Source organism: Nipponia nippon, unplaced genomic scaffold, assembly GCF_047370975.1.
Source record: "Nipponia nippon isolate SJK-2023a ecotype South Korea unplaced genomic scaffold, ASM4737097v1 scaffold_5, whole genome shotgun sequence".
Lineage (NCBI taxonomy): Eukaryota > Metazoa > Chordata > Aves > Pelecaniformes > Threskiornithidae > Nipponia > Nipponia nippon.
The window spans coordinates 68260934-68281269 of record NW_028262369.1 but is presented as its reverse complement, the minus strand read 5'-3'; the positions used below and the strand labels follow the sequence as shown (position 1 = coordinate 68281269).

Genomic DNA, 20336 nt, shown 5'->3' with positions numbered 1-20336 from the left:
AAACATAGGCACTGTCATTTACTTTTTGGCACTATGTGCTATAATAACCTAAAACATCTTAATTGTAGTCATCATTTCATTTTACTCCTGTGGATCACTCGGTATGTTCGGAATGCTGCTTGCTTTTTTTTCATGCTGCACAAAGAACACTTCTCAACACAACCAATCTTTTCTACATGTTGTATTTTTATTTGGCAGGTGTATTTGAAATCCCGTTATAATGAAGAAAGGGTACAGTCTGGAACTCCTGCAGAGACAGTGGAACTCTGTGGGAGAGAGTAAAGATTTTGGACTTTTTTTGTCAAAAATATCCACAGCTCAAAATGCTAAAAATCTAGATGGAAGGTCGAGCGAGCAGGAGGTAACACTTGAAAAGCAGCTCATGTTCTTAGTAGGTATATCTTACTGTGCCAGCTGCATGGTGTAATACATTCCAAAGTCTTCAAGAATACTTTCGATCTTCTCAAACTGTGTATCTCATCTTCATTTATACTACTTTAACTGATCTTAATGTAAGCATTGCTGTGACAGCATGACTTACATACTGTACTCGCCAGGCACATAGCAATTACCTATTTCACTGGCAGTGCCACGGCATAAACAAAATTAACCCAGTAACTAATGGTGCACTGCTGAAATTTAAATTTATAGCTCTTAAACTCTTATGCTACATTACTATTACTGCCTTTATGGCAAATCTATTATAAAACGTATGTTTGCAAATTTCTAGGGCAGCTGGTTGGATTGCTTCACAGAGGAAATCAATTTGGCAAACAAATTACAGCTATTTTAGAACTCTCTCTAATTTCAACTTATTTCTAAAGCGTGCTTTAGGCCACAAGTTAAAGTCTCATAACTTTTTTTTTTTTCCTTTGGGCTCCTTAAAGCAAGAGGCTCTGAAGACCCAGTTGCCACTTACGTGCGTGAAAAAGGTTGTCAAACAGACCGCGTATGACGTGTACTTGTATAAAAGTAATAAAAAGTAGGTCCTGTTCCCGGTTGAACATGCGTATGCAAATGTCAGTGAGAACTGGTATACCAATTTCCGTTTTTAACCAGACCTAGACAGTAATATGGTCGCCTAAGACTTTGCAAGCTGCGTCACAAACGTAACATAAAAAGTATAGCCGTGTGCAGTCACTGCTGGTAAGCGCACACAAGTTTTGTTATTGTGGTTGTGGGTTTCTTTGTCAGATCCCCAGCTACGCTAGACCAGAAGAGAAAGAAAACACTGCAGACTTCGCCCGTCTCCCCGCAGCCTCCCCGGCACCAGCCGTGTGCGTGGATGGCTTCGTGCGGCTGACCTTTACACCATGGTACCTAGCGCACCTTGCGCTACCCCAACGCCTCAACCCTTCCCCTTTGTTCTAGTACTGCTGGACGCAGCGTACACACGGGTAAGCCTCATGACAGTGTTTAGATTAAACACAGCCCTCTGACTAGGAGATACCATCGGTGCATCTCATCCAAACCGGCGGCTCTCCTTGCCCTGCTCTCCGCCAGGCGGTCAAACAAAATGGCTCTCCTGCCGCTGCCCCAGACGCGGGCGGGCCGCCAGGCGGCGGCGCACGGCCCCGCTCCGGTCGCCCACCGGCTCCTAAACAACCGGCCGGCCCTGCCCCGCCGGGCCCAGCACCCCGGGCGGGGGGGAGGCGGCCGGCCTGCCTCAGCGGGGCCGGGCAAGGCCGCGGCTCCCAGCACCGTGGGGAGAGGGGGAGGAGGAGGAAAAGGAGCGCGTCCCGGCCGCGTCGGCGGCGCCCCCTCGGCTCTCACGAAGGAGCCAGGCAAGGCGGCGGCTCAGGCAGGCAGCACCTGCCGCTCCCGGCCGCCTCAGCCGCCGCCGGCAGCGGCCCCCGCCGCCCCCGCCCCACCCCGGCTGCCTTCGAGGGGCGAGGGCACCCGGGCGGGGGCGCTCCCCGGTCGCAGGGCGCCCCACCAATCGCCGGGCAGACGGCTCGCCCCGCTGGGCGCGGATTGGCTCCCTGCCGCCGAAGTGGGCGGGCCGGGCGGGCGCCGCCGGGGCAGCCACACCTACCGGGCTGCGCTTTTCAAACGCCGACTGTGCGGGTGCGGCGGTTGGCGGGTCGGCCTGCAGCGCGTGCGGGCCGTTGCGGCGACCGCTGGCCTGTGAGGGGCTTCCTGGCCGTCTGGCGGAGAGAGGTGAGCGTGCCCGAGCTGGGGCTGCAGCTCCCGGCCTCAGCTGCCGCGGGTGAGGGCGGGAGGATCCGGTGGGGCGCTAGGTGGGCGGTGGGAGCCTCGTACTGCCTCCCCCGCCCGGTGTCGGAGCTCGCCGGTGCGCCAGCCTCGGGAAGGGCTGGCGGCAGCACCCCGAGGCGCGGGGGTGCCGGTGAGGAGAGTTGGGGCGTACCGCGGACATCCTGGGCCGGGTCCCGCCCTGACGCCGGCGACCCGCCCCGACCGGGTTTCAGCGCACTCGGGAGCGGGCAGCCCCCGCCGGCCCTAGTTGCGGTAGCACCGGCAGCAAGGGAGGGCGGAGGCGAAGGGAGTGCTTCGTATCCTTCAGCCCTCTCCGGGCGGGGGCTCGGTCACCGGGGGAAGGCCCGGGTGTGGAGCGAGGGAACGAGAGTGCAGGATACGGATCCGCCGCTGCCCCTCCTGGTTCGCTCAGAAAGGGGAGCCTGAGCTGGCCGTGCGTACTTTCCCCCTTCTCGCTGTCGCTTGGGTGCATCTAACGTTGCCTTAGTGTGGGCTGCGGAGTGGGGCAGGTCATCGCCGAAAGGCTAAAGCGCGGCCGCGGTGAGGAGGTGTGCGTGGACAGCCGGCTTTTCCACGGGGACGTCTCCCGGGGCTCTGGGTGAGCGGAGGGGGATGCTGCTGGCCGCGCAGGTCGCCGCGGGGCTCGCCGCTCCGCCGGCCCCGGCAGGGCGCTGGCTGCCTGCCACCCATCGCCACCGAGGGAGGTGTGGGCCCCGCGGTGTCGCGTAGTGTCCTGGTGCTGCTCGTCCGTGGTCCTTCTCTGCTGAAGCTGAACGTCTTCCTAGCCCGGGGCAGGGGCTTGACTTTTCTTGGAAGCAGTTAAATGAAGTGACTTTTTGACCAGTTAAAGATAGTTTAGTGGGAAGTTTTCTCTTTAATGGGAAGCTTGCAAATTTCTGAGAGATGCATACTTCCAACGTCTGTTACTCAGGGATTTTGGTGCAATGTGTAACAACAACACAGGTATCGCTTCTAATTGTGGAAATAGCTAATGTATTAAAATTTGTGCCTTTTTTTTATAGCTAACTGGATTTGAAATTGGATCTCATTCTCCTGGACAGATTACGCGCCTATTTGTGGGTTTCTGCCTGCTATGAATACATGGGTTTTTTTTCTCTTCTTGATGATGCTAAGCTAAAAAGAGATGTGGTTTCTTACCAGAGAAACTTTTAATAAGACAAAAGTTCTCCTTAATAATAACTCTTTAAAAATAATGATGGAAAATGAAAGCTTATATAATAAATTTGATAATAGTAAGCTCTTCATCAATTAGGTCAATTGTCTAATATAAATAAATCTTTGTGCTGAAGTACTGCAGTAACAAGATAACTTTAAATATGGAACTGTTTAGTGAGTGCAGTTCTAAGGAGAGTCATGTAAAATTTCAGACATCTGAATCAGTCTCTTAAATGATTAAGATGTCATATAATTGGGGAAAAAGGAATGCATGTTTGTTACAAACAAGGTGATTGAAAGACTTGTATGTTAGATTGTATTGTGACTCCTTGATAATTTTTAAGAGGTTATTTCATGCTTATCAAATGCTACTTTGAAGATACTCTTAAACTGTGTAGTGTTTTTTTTCCTGCTAAAGCATGAATCATGATGTAAATCCAAAATAGTTCCAATATGAATATCCATGTTCCAAGATCTGGTAGTTTGAATAATGTTTGATGGGTACTGGATTATATTTGAATCATAACTAGTTCAAGTGCTCCCCTAGAAATTTCTGATACTACACTTCTGTCATTTGAAACTGAAGGAGCATTTCTGTAAGTTTAACTGTATCTGAACTGTAATTAGCCTTGTGATATTTTTTTTCCTTCACTAATAAAGCTTAAAATAAACCATCAACTAAGACTTCTCTTATCCTTCAGTAACCTTTTTCTGCTTTGCTTTTGCATTTCACCTGAAGAGATGCTTCAGGCCTATAAATGTGAATGCCAAAACCCAGTATTTTTACTGTTTGGTTTTGGTTTTTTTAACAGTAGTAGAAATAATGTGTGTGGGTATATCTTCATGATGTGCTGTTCTGCTGGTTTGTTAAGGTAATTTAATCAGGATTACTACATCATTTGGTTCTAAATGATCTGAACTTGCAAAGAGGATATTGTCCATTCATGCTGCTTTCTGACAATTAATCTAGCATTAAAATGAAACTTAGATGAGCTATGAGTGAGTTTAATAAGAAATGTGAATCTTCCCACTGGAAAAAACTTTTTTTTTTCTTTTTTTCCCCCTGTGGTTAGCTATTCCTGCTGTGTTGCTGACAACAAACAGCAAGGAGTTTTGGTTAAGTCCTCCAGGGATACCAGTTAAAAGTGTAAACTTAAGAGAATTGCTGGAACCTACCATATCATTAATAGTTAAGTAGTTATTAGCATTTTTACTAGAACTGAAGCTTATCCCTAATATTTTATGAATGTGCTCCAGGGGAAAAAAAACCTCTCTTATCCCACATGTTAAAATTATATATATAAAAAAAAGTCTTTCAGTTAATTTTTTTTGCATGTCTTGATTCATATTCCTTTCAGGTTTTATTTTTACAGTGATTAAATGTGGTGTTTTCAGGTCACTACTGAACAAACTTAAGGCTCTTCTAGTCTGATAAACCTGAATTTTAATATTCGTATACTTTCCTGCACTGTAATTATGGGATTTCCAAAACTCTTAATTATTTTACTTTAACAGGTGACTGGTAGAAGAGAGAGACCTGTTCCTGACTATGTCGAGGAGAAAGTTGGAGAATAAAAGCCTTTCTGGCTTGTTAGCCACATCTCTGCAGACACAAATCAAGACAGACAATTTCTACAATTTTTATATGCTTGAATCAAAAGAGCTAGGAAGGTAAGATTATTCCTATTTATTTTATTTTAGTAAGAGGAATTTCTGCTGCAAGAGAATTCTTTGTGCAATGATAGACCTTTTCTGGCAAACTTTTATGGTAGTAGATAGGGAATGAAGTATGCATCTTCCCTTCCCCACTCCCTTTGCAGTATCCAACAGGTTCTCTAGGGACCAGGAAAAGATACAGTGAGACATAAGTTGCCAGCCTTTTCCATGTCAGAGAGATTTAGCTTGTTTTCATAGGCATGTAGATCTGGGATTATGTTCCTTTTCTTCTATTTCCCCTGTCTAGTCACACATCACATTCCAGGTACATAAACTAAAGAAGAGATGACATAGGGTAATACTGCAAGACAAAGAGTGGGGATTTTGAGTTGGTTGTTCTGGTTGGTTGGTTGAGTTTTTTGATGTTGAGAAAACAAAGACCTTTTTCTCTCCCCCTCCCACCCTCAAGCAGTTACTCTAAGTTTCTAACAACCTGCTGTTTGAGAGTAGTTTTGTAGCCTGCTTCCCTAGCTCATGTCTGCAACAGTAAAAGAGGAAATAAAACAAAAGAAAAAAAAAAAAGCCTTGGTATTTATGATACTGTTTCAGGCATCTGAGTTAATGCTTTTTTGAAATCATTGGGTTAATTCATACCTTGAAAATATTCAGGGAATTGGGTGTAAAGCCATGCAAACATAATGCCATGGTCCTGTTTCCAAGCTTTTTGAACAGAAGTGGGATGGGTCAGTTTTACAGTTGTTGTGCCTTGCTGTGCTATGTAGCAATCCTTTGCACCTGTAACTTGTTTTGTCAGCAAAGATGCTCTTCTAAATGTGATTTGGTAAACTCTTTAGCCTTCATTGTTATCTTGGGCTGTTTTTTTTTTTTTCCTAGCATGTACTTTATCTGGTACACCTTTATAAAAAGTGCACCTTGCAGCCCATAACTTTTTTCTTATTCCTTTGTCAGCTCTAGTTTTGAATTCTAGGTTCTACAGAAGCAGCTTATATGCGCCATCCTCTAGAACTCCAGTATTCTTAAAATGCTGGATTTTCAGATTATACATACCTGTGACATGATGTCTAAAGCAAACAAAAGTATAGATTTTGTGTGGATTCTAAAACACAGTCTTTAATACTTTCTGTACATGCAAAACCAGGCATAACAAAATAAGTGCCTAAATGCAAAGGAACAGAAGAGTAGTATGTTTTCCAAACATATTTTTGACTTTTCCTGGCCTAACAGTGTGTGTATGCATTTTTAAGTGTTTTAAGTGTTCACAACACTTTGTAAGTGATGTAAAATCCACCTTTCGTTGTAGCTTCTCTAAAAGACTTAATATGCTTTTCTTTTCACTTCTCATTTTCTTCTTCCTGTTCAGGTTACTTAGTAAATGGTTCTTTTGTTTTTCTCTGCTTAAGCTTCCCAAGTCCTATTTCTTCCTCCCACACCTTTATCTTTTAGGTCCTCTGGTATTTAAGATACTGACTCATGAAGCAGGCAGGTTCTGTTTAGTGGGTTAAGTAGTTTTGTCCCAGTGTGTGGATGGCTTGGCTTCTTTTGAAGTAGTTGAATTTTTGCAGTTTATAACTTGGTACATGAAAACAACTTGAAATCGGTTTTTATCTTGTAAAACTGGGCTGTAAAGTGTACAGTTAAGCAGTTGCTTTGCTTTGCAGGCAACAAGGAGTAGGAACCACTTTGCTTGCTTCAGTGCAACACTTCAGATCTGACTTCTTTTGCATTTCTGGGGAAATTCCACTGCTCTAAAATAATTTTGTCTTAATTTTGTCTTAATTGTCACACTACAAATACAGTATAAACAAGTAGAAATTCTTACATTGTCTATCTGGAGATACTGCTGTCCCTCAAAGCTGTTATACCCGCAGTGTCTAGTAGGAAGATGTACAAAAACTATCAGGGAAGATCTTGCTGTTCTCATGAAACTCAACCAGTTCCCTTTTTTTAATTTTAGAGAAACTTTTGTGGTTGACAGGGTGATGTGATGTTAAAACAAGAATGTAAGCTGTGGGGGAGTAATCTTAAACTTTGGTATATTATGAGATTCAGCTCAGTAAATTCAAGTGCTCTGCAATAATACGTTCGTTTAACAACTGGGAAAGGTCTTGGCCATTTCAAGCTTACGAATAGTTGCTAAAATGAAGAGTGTGCATGTATCGGACTGTAAATAACTTTCACCTTGTAAATTAATTTGAGTTTCGTACTCTTACCTTTCTAAATCTAGTGCTTTGAAAACAAAGGACAAAGAAATCCTACAACTAATTGATGTTGAAATGAATGATGACAGAGAACCTGTTCTGTTGAATTTATTTCTAAATAAGTGATAGCAGTATGATTAAAGGTCAACTTTACATGTTTAATAATTTAGTGAGATTTGTACAAACTGTATTTAACATATGGCTATTTGTAAGCGGAAATCTGATTTTTCATGAGATGCTCACACCTTTTTTGACTAAATACTGAAGTCTAGATTTTTTCAAAAGAGACTCAGACATGCCTTTTTTTTAAGAGGTGTTCCTTTTAGGCATTGGGGTTTTTTTTGCAGCAGCAGAAGGGCAAAGCCTGCATGGCAACATAGTCTTTTCTACTAAAGAAGCTAATTCGGTTGAAAAAGCTCAGGTCAGATAGCTTGTACTAAGCTGCTTCAAGTTTGTTCTTAGTATGCTGTGGTAACAAAAAACATGCGTGGAGAAGCATTCTTTTTTCAAAGACAGAAGTGTAGATCTCGTTCTTTGTACACAGTTTTATAACTGTTTTTAAAACTTTACACAATTTATTTTAGCCCTTCAAGTTGTGGGTTTTTTTTAATGTTTCTTGTATCATTTGAAAACACTTTGCAAGTATGCAACTAGGCATTTCTGGGAACGCGAAACTTGTGATTATAAAACGTTGCTTTTTCAGGAGTTTATAACTTGGCTTAAAAAACTGCATTTTTTCCCCTAATTTTTTAAAAGGTCAGCTTGGTGTTTTAACTGCAGTATGTGGTTTTCTTTTAAAAACATTTCTATGCCAAAATACATTTTTGTTTCCATACCTAAACAGTTGGCTAGGAAATAAAGCAGCACACTTTGTCTAACTGTAATTGAAAAAGAGAATGCTAAGTACTGGGTGTCTTTCTGTTAAGATGTTTTTAAACATTTTGTAGATACCTGTGTTTGGTTTTTTTAGGAGTACTACATGATTTATGGAGGGAAATTCTCTTTACAACTCTAAAATTTTCTGCACTGAAGACCTTCACCCCCCACCCCAGCATACAAATACGCTTTATTTTCTGTGTTCGTTCTCTGCATTTCACAAGGTTTTGCTTTGTTTATTACTGTATCCTGTAGGTGCTGTAATGTGGTTGAGTTTTTTTAATATAATATTGCCAACCTGAACAAAGCCCTGAGCAGCCTGGTAGGATCTTGTAGCTGGCCCTGCTTCAAGCAGGAGGTTTTGCTAGAGACCTCCAGAAGTCCCTTCCAACCTTAGTTATTCTATGATTCTGTAATCCTACAGGTCCATATAACCTGATACTCTGATTTAATGCTTAGCTAGTCTGTATAAAGGGAATTGTACTGGGTCTTGCCAAAGCTTCATCTAACTTAGTATTCTTTCTCCTACAGTGGCTGAATGTGAATGTTCAGGGAATAGTGTAAGAATGGGCCAAACATGGCATTCCCCTGATAATTTTTTAAGTTTCCAATTATTTGCCATGCCTTTTTATTTCTAATGGCAATTTACTTACTTTTTATGTCTTAAGTCTTAATGCTTTCCCTTTTATTTTGTAGAGGAAGATGTGCTGTAGTTAGAAAATGTATAGCTAAATCCACAGGCCAAGAGTATGCAGCTAAATTTTTGAAGAAAAGAAGAAGAGGTCAAGACTGCAAAGCAGAGATTCTTCATGAGATTGCTGTGCTTGAATTAATGAAATCTAACCCTCGCATAGTTAATCTCCATGAAGCCTATGAAACAGCAAATGAAATCATCTTAGTGTTGGAATAGTAAGTATGCCTTCATCAGATGTTCCATGTTTGTAGTTACAAATGTGTCGATATTCTTATTTTTACTATGAGTTACCTGAACACCCGGAAGAATTACAACAGTATGCTATATACGTTATGCTAATATTTCATTATGATATACTTTATAAGCTCTTATGGACTTTTTTGGTAAGATTTATTTTCATGTAAATGCAAGAGTTGAATCAATTGCTGTTAATTTGAATATTTGGTTTTGTACATGTATTTTGTTACATCCACAGCTGATGAATTTTGTCAAACAATATGGAATAAGGCATAAACCAAAATACACTGAAACCTATAGTAGTTCTGTATTCAAAATTTTAAAAAAATGGACTGAAAGAATTTTTTTTTTTACAAAAAGCTCTCAAAAAATAGAGATTCTTCTTTTTTTTCACTGCATAACCCAGTTTTGTCGACAATTTCTCTTGATTTCAAATTGAAATATTTTTTGTGCCTTTAAATACTATCTCAGGAGTGTAATTTTGATTAAAACTTGCCTGTTTAATTTGAGCAGATTACTTTTTCTGCTAGTTTGATTTCTGCAAAAAAAGATCTGATCAATTTTCAGGTCAGGCTAATCTAATATAAAACCTGAATACAAACTTTACAGTGTAATTTTTTTTTTTTTCCCTTAAAGAATCTTTCATGCAAGCTGACAGGAGAGAATGTCCTTGAATCCCACAGAAAGTGCACAGTGCTTTGATACATCTTAAATCATATAAAAAAAAAAAAGTAGCTACTGATACCTAGTACACAGGTTTCAAAGAAGCTGAGCACATCCGTGTTCTATGAACTTCAGTCACTGCTTGATGTTTTGGTGACTGAAAACTTGCAATTCATTTGCAGGTTCTGAGCTTTTAAATTTAGTGTTTTTGTTGTTTTAAAACTGTTTGGCTTTTGGAGCTGTTTCCTTCAAAATTCCCATATCTTTTTAGATGCCCTTGTGGCTTCTCATAAGCTCTGAAAACAAGTCTAATTTGGGAATCCAATTTGAATTACCTGTCATATTTGCTGTATGTGTAGATGTTTGTTTGGAATGTAAGGAACGAAAATGCAGTGTTTGAAATTAATTTAGAAAGTCTTTTTCTAGGTAAGATGTAAGTTTTATGTACAAAGTATTTGAAGAGCTGTTAATGGTGCTCTGCACATACCATGATAAATTCCTTCAAATTTTCCAAAGAATGTAGCTAGACAATCATAAAAACACCTTTTTTTTTCCTGGAACTAGATGATCCCCAACATTATTTGTTGTTCTGAGAAGACTAAAATAATAAATAATGTAGAAGTAAAGACAAAGTCTAGATGACAACTTTTGAACTTCTTATGTGAACTTGCACTTGTTCTTAATAAAAGCCATACTGATTTTCCTTCTTCTATTTCAGCTCGGCTAACTTAGTCTTGCTTATTAAAGCTCTGTAATGAAACAACTTCCTTATACTACATTGGTGTTATGGTCTACTTTGTAGTTGTGTTCAGAAGTCTTGCAGTAAGCGTTCCTAGTTCTGTTGGGATAAGCAGAGGGCTGATTACGCTTCCGAACTATGTCCTTCTGTAGCAGAATACACAGATTTTTTTTGTTTGTTTTTTTCTCGTTATCAGAACTCTGAAGCAGTACGTCAAAAGAGTTGCAAGAAATTAGTCCTTTACTCATAAAATAGTTTATAAGCGTTTCCCATTTAGCCATATTTTTCCTCCTACATGTGGTCCTCGCTATTGTGGGATTGTATTGGTGGGGTTCTTTGGAAGATGCAGTAGTAAGAACCAGTTTGTGTAAGTGCACATTTTCTAAGTAAAGGAGAGAAATTGATGCTTGCTGTCTGTGAGGACTTCCAAATCCTTTTCAGCGGAGCTGTTCAGTTCTTTACTCATCTGGTTGTCCACCCATCCAGACCGTAACGTAGTAACTTGTATACAAGAATACTATGGGAGACAGTGTTGAAAACCTTGCTAAAGTTGACGTAAATGACATCCGCTGTTCTTCCCCTTGTCTACGTTTTGTCATAAAGGCAGCTGGGGGAGGCATTACTCATACCTCTCATAAACACAGTCACTAACCTGCTGGAGCTATGTTGTCCATTTTCTAACTTTTTTTTATAGACTCTATCATTTTGCTAACGATGAAACTCAGGCTTACTGATCCATAGTTCTGAGGTAGCCCTTTATCCTTGAGAGAGAGAAACTTCAGGTAGTTAGAGCAGGCTGAAAAATTATTTCAAACCCAGCATGAAAGGAAACAGCTGACACTCTGGCGAAGTGAAGAAGTATAATAAACCATATGCAACACGGTTATTTCCATGCTTCCTTTATACTGTACTAATAGTAGGGTTTTCTGTAAGTAAACAACAGCCTTTTTCTGAGGAAGACATATTTGAGATGCTGTGTGAAAACATGAAGCTTGTTAATCTCATCTTTGTTGTTAGTGTGGAAATGGTAGATTCCAAAGTGACAGAGCTGAGTCCTTCTGTTTCTGAATATTCTGTGTCTACTAGAGTTCTGGAAGATACTGCTCGCTAACTGACTAGGCAACTGTGTATTTCATCATCATCAGCAGCATGCTAGATTTTCTTCCTGGTACCTCTCTGATAGAAATATCTGATTTTCAGTCTTCCATCAGAATGGCAGGACCTAGGGTGGCAAGTATGCAGCTTCCTCCTGCTCCAGAAATAGTCTTCAGCAACTCTAGCTTTTCATTGCATTGTACTCCTTATATTTACATCACAGCCACATCATGTAAAAAAATGATGAGTTTTACTCCTGAATTCAGAGAATAGGAATACTGCTGGGCTTTCTTGCTTTGAATTATTTATGGACCTGGTCTAATGGAAGAAATTTTAAGAGAGAGGCTGCTTCTGTTATGGAATGATGATAGAACTCATCTTCCTGAAGGCATCTTCACACTCGCTTACAGGAAAGCGTGCTTGAGGGTACTAAAGCATTATGAGGTTTTCAGCCACAAAGTTCTGTTTCACTGTCTCAACTACTGTTGCTGGCAATGAGGAAATAAAAAAGCATAATCAGATTTTTTTTTTTCCCCTTTTCTACGTTCCTGTATGATGTGTCTTGGCATAAGTGTGTGTAAAAAAGAAAAAAGAGTAATAATAGCAATATTTCCAGCCTCTCTGAGAATATGATAAATGAATATGTTATATAAATAGGTACTATATATAAAATTTTTCTTAACTTAAGCTTGAAAATTCCAACTTAATATGTAAGTTTTCCTGAATGTCTTTCAGTGCTGCTGGAGGAGAAATATTTGACTTGTGTGTTCCAGATCTGGATGACCGAATTGGTGAAAGGGATATTATAAGACTTATAAGACAAATACTTGAAGGACTTTGCTGCTTGCATGAAAACAATATTGTTCATCTTGATTTAAAGGTGAGGCTGCAGCGGACTTTTTATTTTGGTACTTTATCTTCAATTTAGTGTTATGATAATCAAAGTCATTTGTTAAATACACAACAAAGATGAGGAGAAAAAGCAGTGTATTTGATTAAATAATTTTCTAAAATAAAATCTAGCAATAAGTATTGCATAATTGAAATGACATTTAGTACCTTGGGATTTTTTGCAGCTTGTATTTTATTAATTGAGAATGAAATCTTTTCTATTCTAGCCTCAAAATATTTTGCTGAGCAGCGTCAATCCTCTTGGTGATGTAAAAATTGTAGATTTTGGCATGTCTCGGAAGCTTGAGAATTCTAGCGAACTGCGGCAGATCATGGGAACAACAGAGTATCTAGGTATGGAAGAGTTCCTTCACAATTTCTGATATGTGGTTTTGAGAAAACAGTTAATGTAATGTGCTTATCAACTTATCAGTCATTACTGGAGAAAGAATGACAGGACAAGGCAACATGTTTTGAGCTGTTCTTTTTTTAGAGTAGTCAGCAAATATTTGCACCAAAAAAATCCCAAATTATATCAATAAGCGCACCTCTAACTTCATGCCGTAGCATTTGCTGTGATGCAGACTGTTAAACTGACAAGAAATTTTGGCTGTTAAATTCTTTTGATTAGAGTTGAAATAGAACATTAGTGTGCACAAAGAAATGTTCTTTGGATTAGGAATGCTGTCTAATATGATGATTTAGTGAGATTAAAATATTCCTCAGAAAGGGAAAGATTGCCGTTAACACTTGGCCCTCTCTGAGGGGCAGGTTTCCTTAATGATCTGACTACACTCAATTTTAAGAGCACTTCAGTCTGTAGTGAATAACTTGCTATCGAGCATATGCTAACAGCCACTGATCCTAAAATTGGCTTGGCCATCTGGCTTTGCACTGATAACATGCTGAAGGCTTTGTGCATTCCCCTTAAAAACCTATATACTTGAAAACCTCTTAGAAGAATCTTTTATGTGTGTGCATCTGATTAGAAAATATCTTGGGACTTGAATAGACTAGACTTTAGGCCATACAGTGCCATTTTAGTGTGAACCGGTTAAGCATCGGTGTGTCTAATCAAACGGAAATAACTTTTTTCCCCACCCTCGTGGCTTGAAAATAATAAGCTTGATTATTGAAACGGCGTATTTAGTCTCATAATAAAGGTTGGCAAAAAACTGCCAGAAATTTAGTGTATGATTCAAGGCCACTTGAATAATATATCTATTAAAGTGTTTTTCTTCTCCCCATCTCTTTCTCTAGCTCCAGAAATCTTAAACTATGATCCTATTACCACAGCTACAGATATGTGGTAAGTTGTATATGTTAATTCATTTTATTGAGGTAGGTGTGACCACTTAACAATCTGGGGGCCAGATCCAGACTCTGATGCAGTTTTATCTGGCTTCCAAGAATACCCTTCTGTTGGTCTGCTGACCAAAAGAGGGAGAGTTGGGAAGGGAAGGAGCCCTTGGGATATAATTTGGGGCTTACAGGAATTACTGTATATGGGTCTGTTGCACACCTAGTAGAGAATGCAGGTGGCTTCTGGGCATGCAGAGTTATAGGTATTTGTTCTAAGGGAACAACAACAATGATTGGATAGCATACTTTAGGTATTAGTTACTGTTGGATGACATGCTTCAGGAATTAACTAGTCTTGGACACTCCTCCCTCCCCACTTTTTTATTATTAAGTAATTTTATTATACAAATGATAAGTATTTTAACTTTCTACTTATCTTTAGAGCAATATCTGCAGAAGGAATCATAAAAAATGAGACAAGTACCTTAAACTAATCCACAACTTTTATTAAGTATACCTTTGTAGCCTATTAATTTCATGAGTTATGTTAGTGTAAAGGCTAGCTTTGGGATGTTTCCTTAAAAACATAAAATATTCATATGCGCTTCTTAAACATCTAAATAATTAAAATTAATTTTCAAAAATTGCTGTGATCTAATTACTCCTTTGAAATTCTCAGCTCGTAATATAATTAAATCTGTTCGTGAATGTTTTTTAACCACTTATTATTTGCCTGCTTTTGTGGGAAGACATAAAAAAAAACTATTGGTGCTTTACTCAGAATGACAAACACAGCAGCTGCATGTTTCCACACTGTAATTAGTACTAAGGTTTGATCTATGAGATCACAAAACCATTTTTATTATGCATCAAGAAACCATCTAAGACTTACAATGAATCATGTGATGTGTGGTAGTCACGTTCATGCTCTTAGGGAAGAAACATCTCAGCAAGAGGATATTGTAACACAAATGTCGATTGTATGGAAAGTTTGACTAAATCTCAGTCTTTGATACTTCATCCAGAATTGTAGTGAAAGATAGTTTTTATTTACATGCAAGTTAGAAAGTCTTTTTGCAGTTCTGTCATCTAGAATTGCTGTATGTCCAGGAATGGGCTGTGTAAAGGTGATGTATTTCCTTTTCCTAACAATCTCAATAGGAAGAAAAGGGTATATTGCAAGTAAACAATTTTCAAAAAATCCCTTCATTGAGATAGGTACATAGCTTTCCTTGTGTGTGCATGTGCATATGTGCTTGGATCACATAAAAGTGAGATGTCACATGATGTTTCTAATTCTTTGAGTGTGGCATACATCAGGAAGTTTGATCTGCAGCACAATAAATATGGGGGTATATTGTTTAGGTATTCTAGTAGGATTATACATTGTGTTCTTACCTCAGGAACATAGGTGTAATTTCATACATGCTGCTGACACAAGAATCGCCATTTGTGGGAGCTGATAATCAAGAAACTTACCTTAATATATCTCAAGTTAACGTGGATTACTCAGAAGAAACATTTTCATCAGTTTCACAGCCTGCCAAAGACTTCATTCAAAAACTTCTCATAAAAAATCCAGAGTAAGTAGCAAACTCCTCCAGGCAAGAATCTTATCTTTTATGTTTGTGGAGCACCTAGAAAAAGTGAATGTTAATTTGGGAGCTTAATACCACTGATATGATCAGTCAGACATTTCACAATGCATTGGTATTATCAGCTGGATATTTAAAAGTGTAGATTTACGCTTTTCCATAATGTTATGAAAAGGATCTTTGGTTCACTGTATGGCTATTACTGTAGTCAGGCTTGTGCTTTGAGTTTTGTATTTTGTGTTTTGAGTTTCTTTGTATTTTCATTCAGAGGACAGATTATTAACAAATCTGATTAAATATATTCTAGAAAGGTCATATTCTTGTCCATAATTTAACCTTTTATTGCACAATTTGGAGACACAAAATGCAATCTTTTTGATGCAGTGCTTTCTTGTTTCCTGACTTACCTTTAATGTATCTTTCTGCTTTAAGAATTTTATATGAAAACTTGGCAGACTTGTGACTGAGCACATATTCTTCAGAAATATATAGTGTTTTGCCATGTTCAGTCTTCTAAAAAAAAATGTTCTCAATCAAAAGTACAACCTTCTTTTTGTTTGTAAGGCATGTTTCCATAACTTTGCATTCTTTAGGAGTTCAGATCTAATCAAGGCCTCTCAAAGTAGCTGAACTTTGGGAAGATAGTCTTTGAGAGTGGGAGAATTATAAACATTAACTGTATCTGTGCTTGCTGTATAGTGTTAAATCTGGGTAGTTTTTTAACTGTTGCACCAGCAAATGCAGTAAAAAAAAAAACAAAACAACAAACCCTAAAAAGTACATATGGGGGAATAACATTTAGTAAAGTCAGTTAGTCATGTTCTACTAGGCATGGCCAGGTATTATCAATTATTGTGCTACATATTGTCATTTGTGGTGAGACAGTAGTCCCTGAGAGCCTGCAGCAAGCAGGAGTGACCCTGTTGTTTGGTTGCGAAAGGGGTTTTTTGATAGGAGGGGTCGATGGGAGATGATATCCGTGAAGTGCCTACTTCGATGAAATAAGGACTCCATATAAACTCCTGTCTGGACAGGATCAAGGATGAAGAGTCCTTTCTATTTGGCATCTCGCATAGAGAGTTTGTCAATATCTGGAATAACTCACAAAAACCATAGTATCGTGAGGGAAGCAATTATGAAGAGCCTGCTTTGAGAAATGTTAGTGTGGACCTGCAGGATGTTTGGCATTCTGTCTCAGTTAGTACCCTACTTGCTTACTTGCTTCTGGGCATCTCAGAGTCTTCATTATATCCTCAATAACCTCTTTTCCCCCATTCCAGTTCTTGATGACTATACCTTCTTGAGTCTTAAGAGGAAAAATCTGTCCTCAGATAGTCAACTCTGTAAAGCTGCAGTTCTCTGACCAAAAAATATTCACTTGTTCTGGTAGAGTTAAGGACAAGTAGTGGGTTCTACTGCGTTTCCAGCAAGTTCTGTGGAACTTTAACAATGTAGAACATGATGAAAACGGTAGTAGCACTATTCTAGGTTATCCAAAGGAACAATTTTGTAAGTCTGTATTTTGTTTGGTAGTAACTACATTTTGGAGGGGTTTACACCAGTTGATGATGAATTGCAAAAGTAGAACGCTGCAAAATGTCAGACAGTTGATGACATCATGTTATTTGGCCCTCCTTGAAAACCTAATGACTGAATTTTCATTAGCCTCCCTGTTTACAATGGTCTGTATAAAACATAGGACTTCAAAAGCATACGCACATGCACATACATATATATACAATGTTGAAAAACCTTTCAAGGGACTATGAATACCAGCCGAGAAATGCTTATTCCTTGTTCTGATGAAAAGCTTACCAGTTCTGACACTCAGCAGTAGGGGAAGCTGTCAACTAAAATTTAGATGCATGTTGCCAATACTTAACCCTTAACTACAACAGGGTCTAATGTGGTTTTTAGCAGCAGTGGTAGTGGTGAAAAACCAGCGATATTAACTCTTTAGTGTCAATTTTGATTAAGATTTCTTAGCATGTGTCAGAACTCTTTTAATTACACTTTTAGTATTTCTGAAATTAATTTAAGCACCTTTACCCTTTTCTCTTTCAAAGGGAAAGACCCACAGCAGAGGCCTGTCTTTCTCATTTGTGGTTGCAGCAAGGGGAGTTCATACTCTTGTGTAGCCCTGAAGAAACTTGTTGCTCTTCTCTAACGCCAGGACACACAACAAAGTGCTCAGAAGAGCGGAATATAAAATCCAGTTGTAATGGTACCTGTAGCAACAAGGAAGACAAAGAAAACATTCCAGAGGACAGCAGCACGGTCTCCAAACGTTTCCGTTTTGATGATTCATTGCAGTATCCCCAAGACTTCATGACAGACTTCGTATGTTAATGTGTAATATAGACTTTTATAAAATGAATTTAGCATAATCTATTCCAGTAGCAAATATAAGATTATGGCTTGCCAATTCGTGCAGCATTGGCATACTGGAAATGCACTTTGATTCTTTTATGCTGGTGCTTCCTTTTCTATCCATTGCTGGCAATGGATTTAACTCCCGAGAAACTGGGGTGGTTGCACCAATAAAATGAATTATTTTTTTTAAAGAAGATATAATTAAATATTTTTGCACTTTTCAAGTTTTAGTCCAAAAATGATGCCAGAGTGAACAAACTAAAACCTGAAAATGAGTTTGTTTAAATTCGGGCTTTGCCAAACAGTGGTTGAATACATGCAGGCTTTTATGACTAGCCCTAATAAGAGATTGGTCTAAGCAGGGAAACTGAATCTAGCTGTTGTACTGGGCTTATTTGTGACCATTCTCATAGCTTGAAATGGAAGCTAAAGTTGGTATGTTTTGGGAATATAATACATCTGTTGGGGCCACTTGGAAAATTGCTTTCTCTCTAGGATCATTACTAGTTAAGGAAATGTTTCTGCCTTATAGATCTGGTCCACTTAGGGATTATAATGCGTACTCTGTGTGTTTTTCCTATGTTGGAATGCTTGTCTGGAATGCTTGAATAGAAAACGGGTAGGTTGTCAGTCCTTGTACTGGTGGTCCTTTACTTATCAGTTAAGTTATATTTGAAGAGGATGAGGGTCCCATGCTGATGTGCATATTTGATACACTTGTTAGTTCGCTTTCATAAAACCTGAAATACTATCATCTACCTGTATGGACCTATTCCTCATCCTAAAAAACAAAACAAAAAAAACAAACAAAAAAACCCCCAAACCACCACCAAAGCAAAAAAACCCCAAAACAACGAAAAAACACAAACCAAAAAAACCCAAAACAAAAACCCAACCCCCCCCCCCAAAAAAAAACCCAAAGCAGAAAGCCTCTTTAGAGTTAAAAGTAATAATTGAATAAACTGAAAATAACCGTTTTTGTCAGCGAAGCTGCAATCAAAGCTTTTCATTATGCCCCTCTAATGTAGAAGTACAGTGCATCTTTCTGTCAATTATTGTTATCCATAGTAACTTAGCTTCATGCCCGCTCTGAGAAATGGACTGCAGTGTGTTATACTTAAAGACAAATTACCTAATAATTGTTCTAAGCCTTTAAATTTGGTTTGTTTAGTGGGTTTGTTATTTTTTTAAGTTATATCCCTTCCACTTTCTGTTTCTAGGCACTGAAGAAATAATGCCTATGTCAAGTTTTGACTTAGAGCAAATACCAGTCATGCCTTAACAGTCTGAAACTAATACTGACAAAATAAATTCCTAATTGTAACACTGAGGCTGGAAGTCTTTCTGTGTAGGGAATGTATTAAAATGCTTATAAATATTTCAAAAGTTAATGGCACTTTAAAATACTTATGGGACTTTCCACTCCTCAGAGCTTAGACTTTATCATCTTTGATTTGGATTTAGTTTTTGTATAATATCACAATCTGATAATTTTTTTCAAGTGTGCCTGTGGACTTGTCAATAGTTAGGCAGATTGAGGTTTTGTAACAAATATGATTGAGAGGTGAACATGATGAGTGGTAAAAGGTTGTATTTTATCTTTCTTGGCACAAGGAAAGAACAGGGTTTTTTTACAAATAGATTTCAATATAAGGTATCACCATAATGCATGGGGGAATTCAGGACTGTGTCTTTATTTTGGGTGACACTCATGTTGACAAGTGAGAAGTTAACTGAGGTGTAAGGCATGTAAAACTATCAGCTTATGTTTGTCAGAAGTAGTAAAAGTTTTCCAAGACTTAACCTCATGTGAAATGAAGTACTGGCTATATTCAGCGTGGATGAAGCTCAGATGCCTAGCTATAAATGAACCACACTGAGTCTCCTCTATGTATTAATTCTCATGTAACTTTTTTCAGTGATACTGATTATATATGTAATTATAAAATGACTTTGCTGGAGGCAGTTGTTGGATTGTGTTCAGGTACCTTATACCCTTACTTTTCAAAGTCCTTGGCTTTTCCCAGTTGAAGTCTTCTCTAATATTTTGGTTTTTCTTCCAGCATGGAGCCTAATTAGAACTGGGTAAATTAAAAATACGAACTATTTTATACATACTCAGAAGTTCAAGGTCACTTAAGATAAGGAAACAAATGTCAAAAAGCTGTAAGGGAAAGAGGTAGAAAAGAATGTTTATAAAGTTGTTAAATTTTAAAATTCTGCAAATATATTACTGAACTGAAATTGCAACTGGGAAGCTTGTGAAAGTCTTCATACATTAGTATTCTATTTTTAACATCTGGAAAATAAAGCTGAAAGTATATGCCAGCACTTTATGACGAAGTTGTTATTCCTTAAGATTTTTATCATGGTATCTGATGTTTACATTTCTTGCTACTTTTGGAGCTAACTTATCTTTAAATTTAAATAAATGAAAATTGGTCTTATCCAAGGAACTTAAGCTTTGAAGACCTTATTTGTACTTTATGTAAACTTAAAATATACCTTGAATCAGATTTTGTTTGGATCAGTGCACTTGATTATTTAAAAATATTATTGTGCATGCATAACTTCAATTGAATGTAAATACATACATTGTACAC

General features: G+C 38.7%; 1 protein-coding gene across 2 annotated transcripts; it reads left to right on the top strand.

The window, feature by feature from the left end:
- Window positions 1-2041: 2041 nt before the first annotated feature.
- STK17B (serine/threonine kinase 17b) lies at window positions 2042-20189 on the top strand. Of its 2 annotated transcripts, XM_087733411.1 has the most exons (9): window positions 2059-2160; window positions 3240-3293; window positions 4909-5064; window positions 8841-9053; window positions 12308-12452; window positions 12691-12817; window positions 13724-13772; window positions 15169-15348; window positions 17427-20189. In XM_087733411.1, the coding sequence occupies exons 3-9, from the start codon at window positions 4943-4945 to the stop codon at window positions 17707-17709; spliced, it is 1119 nt and encodes a 372-aa protein (XP_087589537.1). In that variant the 5' UTR covers window positions 2059-2160; window positions 3240-3293; window positions 4909-4942; the 3' UTR covers window positions 17710-20189. The 2 variants fall into 2 exon arrangements, with proteins under 2 accessions (XP_087589536.1, XP_087589537.1); XM_087733410.1 differs by lacking the exon at window positions 3240-3293 and having other exon boundaries at window positions 2042-2160.
- Window positions 20190-20336: the final 147 nt, after the last annotated feature.